Genomic DNA, 5,830 nt, shown 5'->3' with positions numbered 1-5,830 from the left:
GGTATTTACCAGATTTCTAGTAGTGAATATTATGTCTTATTTTTTAGATCACCAATTCTACTTATTATGGATTATTTATGTATGTAAAAATGCTAGTAGTAGATTCTTACTTAGCTATAGCTGGTGCAACTGCAGAAGTAATTGCAGAAAAAGAAAAGACAACAAAAAAGGAAAACGAGCTCAGAGGCATACTAAATGGAGAACATGATGGGTGATAAAGTGGTAAGTACTCCTTCATTGTTATTGTTAGTTTCATTGTTATTGTTAGTTAGAGCTTCTAAATTTGAGTCCTGAATATAAAATTGTCTTTGTTAGAGAACACTTTACCATCACTTCCCAACGCGAATCCAAATTTAGCAGGCCCAAATGCAAAGGCGGAGCTCGCCTATTAGGTGCAGATTCGGCCGAAGTACACAATTACTTTTGCTTAAACACTATATTTGTATTAAGAAATTTATTAAATATGTATATATATTTAATTGTCAATCCAGTAACTAGGACGAACTATGAGTTCCGAGGCAAATTCAAGAATCATAAACTTTAAATCCTAGCTCCGCTTCTACTCGAATATGAATATCGAACACCAAATAAAAAACAAAAAAAATGCGGACACGAAGTGGTAGTAAACTATTAGTAGTAAATAGAAGTAACAGATTCAGATGTCGGAACACGAAGTGGTAGTACAACTAGGAACAAGGCAACTGTTCTTTCTTCTTTTAAAAATATTTTTCCTTTATAAAATAGAGTTTTAACTATAGAGATCGGGCCAGTTTACCCGTGAGGCCGTGACTAAATTTTTTTTGCTACATGTATCTTTTATCAGCATCGATATTGAATAACTTTGTTCATAAAAACTTAGGAAATAATTATCTAATATTTTTGCTTTACTGAATTTTAAATATGAGATTGTATAATTTTTTTACCCTCGTTTCATTATTCAAATAGTAACTCAACTATCTCAAATTATCTTCTAAAGTCACTTTTCTATCGTTTGTAACAACAAAATCACTTAACTATGCCTATTGCACTCAGATGGTCACTCAACTAGATTTTTCAAATTTTTGATTGCCAAATACCTATTTTACCCTCTAAATTATAAACATTTATCTTCTTTTTATTTTTTAAACTTTTTAATTAATATTATAATTTTTTCCTTTTTAATTTATATTATGGATCTACCTATAGAATAAATAAATATTATATATAAATTAACAAAAAGTATTTAAGCATATATAATGCTGGAATAACAAAATAATGAGCATACTAAAAAATTAATTAGCATAATTTGTTACCAATAATAATTTTAGTATTAACAACAAAAGTTTAAAAATTTATGTACATACAGAATGAAAGAAAATAAAGGTTGTAAATATATATTCCACGCACGTAATATAAAAATAATTATGTAAATAAAGATATTTTTATAATATACATTATATATTTTGAAAGTTATTCTCAATTATATTACATATTTTCCATGCACGACTTAACATAGCATATTTTACCCTATACAGATAGTCCTCTTGCTTTCCGGTGACATAACTTTGTGTTCTCGGAAAGTTGGTAGAAACATAATAATATAATTGAGCATAATTTTCAAGAATATATAATGTATATTATATATCTTTATTTAAATAATTATTTTATATTACGTGCATGAAATATATATTTTACAACCTTTATTTTCTTTCATTCTGGATTGTGTAAATAAATTTTTGAATTTTTATTGTTTATTAAAAAGTTGAAAAAATAAATAAAAAGAAAATAAATATTTATAATTTAGAGGGTAAAGTAGGTATTTGGCTATTCAAAATTTGGAAAATCTAGTTGAGTGACCTTCTGAATGCAATAGGCATAGTTCAGTGACTTTGTTGTTACAAACGAAAGAAAAGTAACTTTAGGAGACAATTTGGAATAATTGAGTGACCATTTAAGTAATTGACTCGTTAGTAGTCACTAATCCACTTGGGTGCATAAAAGAGAGTAAAATATTGACAAGGAGAAGAAACACAAGAAGAAGAAAAAGAAAGATGGACGAAGTTAAGGTGTACCTGGCCACGACACATGATATCTTTACAAGTCCCTACCTCCAGATTTTTCATTGATAACTACGTTTTTCACCCAAAATTTGTTACCAAAACAAAGTCATGATTTCATTTCTATAGTAGGAAATTTTAATAACAACATACAATCCTCCATTCAGGCTTAAACCTTTTTTCTTTGGTTTCTCACCCGGTGTCTGGTACTTTCATTGGAACTCGATTAAATCTAGATTCGCACCGGGAACCTACATTAAGGGTAAAGCGTTCTCTAACAAAGGCGACTCCATACCCACGGACTCGAACCCGAGACATCTGATTAATGATGAAGGAGTACTTACCACTCCACCACAACCCTTGTTGGTAGGCTTAAACCTTACACCAGAGAAAAACTGAAGGTTACATTTAAACAAGTGTATCTCTTCTTTTTACAAAATCTAGTACACAAGTTGAAGTAATCCGAACTAATTAAGATCTTGAAAAAGTTTTAGTGTAAACCAATAAATTAAAGGGTGCATATACTGTCCCCACCTAAACTCTAAAACCTTAGACTACAGATACAATAGAGTGACACAATCTTAATAAATTGGGAATCTAAAGCCTTTATTATTTTTGAACCAATTAATCTAAGTTAAACATTTTGTCCTGGTCTCCGGTTCAGACATTGAGATTGAAAAGGTTGTTGGTAAAAAATACTTTTTTCTTTAATGAATCTTACGCAACATGAATATGGATTAATCGTGATCAGTTGATTTCGGACACTAAATAATTAACTTTATACACTGATAATATCAATATTTTTTAGACTATGAAATCATCTTAAGAGAACCATTTTTAACAAGTAAAGTTAATAACCTAACAGTTAAGATATATAAATTCTTACAACAGTTTAAAATATACTGCAAACAAAGTATGCTACTGTGTATAAGTTAAAGCCTACAATTTGTACCTCTTTCAAGTTAATAACCCCACGCTTGCATTCTACCCCCTACCCCCAAACACCCCCCCCCCCACCCCCACCCCCACACACACACAAAAAAAGAGAGGAAGAAATTCATGCGGTTTCATTCCTCTATTTAAGTGTAATTATCTATGCATGTCTATATTATGTTCTATATATACACAGTTGTCTACCTGTTCTTTTCATCTTCATTCTTCTCTTCTGACTTTCTCGAACCATTGATTCTTATTTTTTCTTCCCAAAGAAGAAGAAACAACACATAAACCCACAAAAGATGGCAGCAGCAGCTACAATTTCTACCATCTCAATGATCGACTCCAACAAAATGGAAGTTGACAAACTCACGTACGAAATATTTTCCATTCTTGAAAACAAATTCCTCTTTGGCTACAATGACCCAAAACTTTCTCCTGCATGCAAACAAAACAGTAATAATATGTTAAAACCCTTTGCCGGGACGAAAAATGTCGGCGCCGGAAAAATCAGAATTCTCTCAATTGACGGCGCTGGCTCCACTAATGGCATTCTAGCAGCAAAATCTTTAGCCCATTTGGAAGCAACCCTTCGTTGTAAAACTGGAAAGAAAAAAACCCACATTGCCGATTTCTTCGATGTTGTCGCCGGCTCCGGCGCCGGTGGTGTCCTCGCCGGTCTTCTCTTCACGCGTGGGAAAGTTGGGGTTCCGATGTTCACTGCAGAGGAAGCTCTTAAATTCCTTCTTGAGAGTGATCGGAAAATTTCACGGTGTTCTAACCGTGGATTTTTCCGGCGTGTTTTCCGGCCGGCGAAGATGTTTGATAAATTATTCAGCGGTTTAACTTTAAAAGATACGGTTAAGTCGGTTTTAATCCCCTGCTACGATCTAACTACGAGATCACCGTTTCTATTTTCGCGGGCTGATGCGTTGGAGATGGACGGTTGTGATTTTAAGTTGGCGGACGTATGTGAGGCCACAGTGGCTGATCGTGCGGTTGAAGTGAAGTCAGTTGATGGAAGAAGGAAGATCACAGCCGTTGGTGGTGGGGTTACGATGAATAATCCAACGGCTGCAGCTATCACTCATGTACTTAACAATAAACAAGAGTTTCCCTTTGCTAATGGAGTTGAAGATTTGTTAGTGCTTTCTTTGGGTAATGGAGAATCAGATTCCGGCACTGGAAATGTGATGTCATCGCCGGCGGCATTTGTTAAGATTGCCGGAGATGGAGCTGCCGACATGGTAAGCTTATCTTTTCTGTCAAAATATGTTTTAGTAATATTTTTAAACAAAGAAAAAAAAGTTGAATAATTTATATATTTAAAATTGCTTTCGTTAGAATAGTTCGTAATCATGGAAGTTGGTACTTTGGATTTAGTGAGTTTTATTTTTAAAAATTCTTCCTTTTTTTGGCATGGGACTTCGTATTTATACCTCAGAGGCAACAAACGAAAAGTTGTACTACATATTAAATAGTCCACAAGTTAATTTTGATTAAATGGTGCACCTAACGATATACTAATATATTAAGAACTTTAATTTGGAATCTTAACTAAATAATCGAACAATAAATTTTCCATCTTTATTAACTGATAGAAAAAGTAAAATGTATTTACTTTATCTACACAAATTATTGGACTAAGACTAATGTTGTAAACCTATACAAAATGCAGGTAGATCAAGCTGTATCAATGGCATTTGGACAATTTAGGAACAATAACTATGTTAGAGTACAAGGAAATGGAATTGTTGGGAAAAAACACGAATCCACGAGCAAGACAGTAGCCATATCTGAAGAAATGCTAAAGCAGAAGAATATGGAATCTGTGTTATTTCAAGGGAAGAAATTGGTGGAATACACAAATTTGGATAAGTTGGAAATATTTGCTGGTGAATTAATCAAAGAGCAAGAAAGTAGGAAAAGTACAATATTACCCCCAGTGAATTTGAAACAGGCATCACCATCTCCTAGAACTTCATCTGCAACAACTTCATCCACCATTTCCTCATGTTAATAAATAAAACTAGCTCAAGATTTTAAAAAATAAGGGGAGAAAATTAATTAACGTAAAGTAATAAAGACCTATGTATCATGATCACATATTAGACCTATGTTCAATTATTATTAATTAGGTTAGAATATTATAGCGAGGTAATTAAGGTAGGGTGGTTAAGTTGAATTCATGTTGAAGTATGGGTTTGAAGCCACTCGTGAATATTTCAGACATCCGAGTTTGAGCTGAGCTGCCTGCTAAAATAGCCTGAGATTTTTTTTTTCCTATTTTTTTTTTAATCTTGAGGTTGATTTGTAGTGAAATGTATGTATGGATGAATCTTGGTGAATGTGTGTATGTATGTGATGTTAATATTATGAATGTATTGCTTGTTAGAGCAATGAAAAGCTAGTTTGTAAATTTTATGTTACCTTTGCGACCAAAAGCACTCACGCAAGTGCACGTGATCGTCAAGTAATAAAGTAGTGAGTAGAGTATCATTCCCACGAAGACTTGTGATCAGTGGCAGAGGCAGGATCTCCACGAAGGGGGTTCAAAAATATTTTTTTGTAGCTAGTGGTAATTGAACCCATGACCTTATGTAGATTTTGAACCCCCTTGACCACTAAACTACACTTTTGGATTGTTTTAAGGGTGTTCAAAACTTAATATATAGAGGTAAAAAATAGATTTTACCTTATATATACAGTGTAATTTTCGGCGAAGGGTGTTCGGGTGAACACCCTTGCGCCCCCCTAAATCCGCCCCTGCTTGTGATTAACTGTTGACTGATTCAAATTCAATTAACTTATCTATTCAAGAGGTTTTTCCACAAAATAGGGGTATCACTAATTTACTA

At 33.2% G+C, this 5,830-nt stretch overlaps 1 protein-coding gene across 1 annotated transcript; it reads left to right on the top strand.

Annotated features, from left to right (window-relative positions):
• LOC109233083 (patatin-like protein 3) lies at positions 3,133-5,400 on the top strand. Its single transcript, XM_019398843.1, has 2 exons — positions 3,133-4,219; positions 4,651-5,400. Exons 1-2 carry the CDS (start codon positions 3,275-3,277, stop codon positions 4,990-4,992), a joined length of 1,287 nt encoding a protein of 428 aa, XP_019254388.1. The 5' UTR covers positions 3,133-3,274; the 3' UTR covers positions 4,993-5,400.

This window comes from Nicotiana attenuata, chromosome 10, assembly GCF_001879085.1.
Source record: "Nicotiana attenuata strain UT chromosome 10, NIATTr2, whole genome shotgun sequence".
Lineage (NCBI taxonomy): Eukaryota > Viridiplantae > Streptophyta > Magnoliopsida > Solanales > Solanaceae > Nicotiana > Nicotiana attenuata.
The sequence above is the reverse complement of the archived record's forward strand: the minus strand, read 5'-3'. Positions and strand labels throughout refer to the sequence as shown.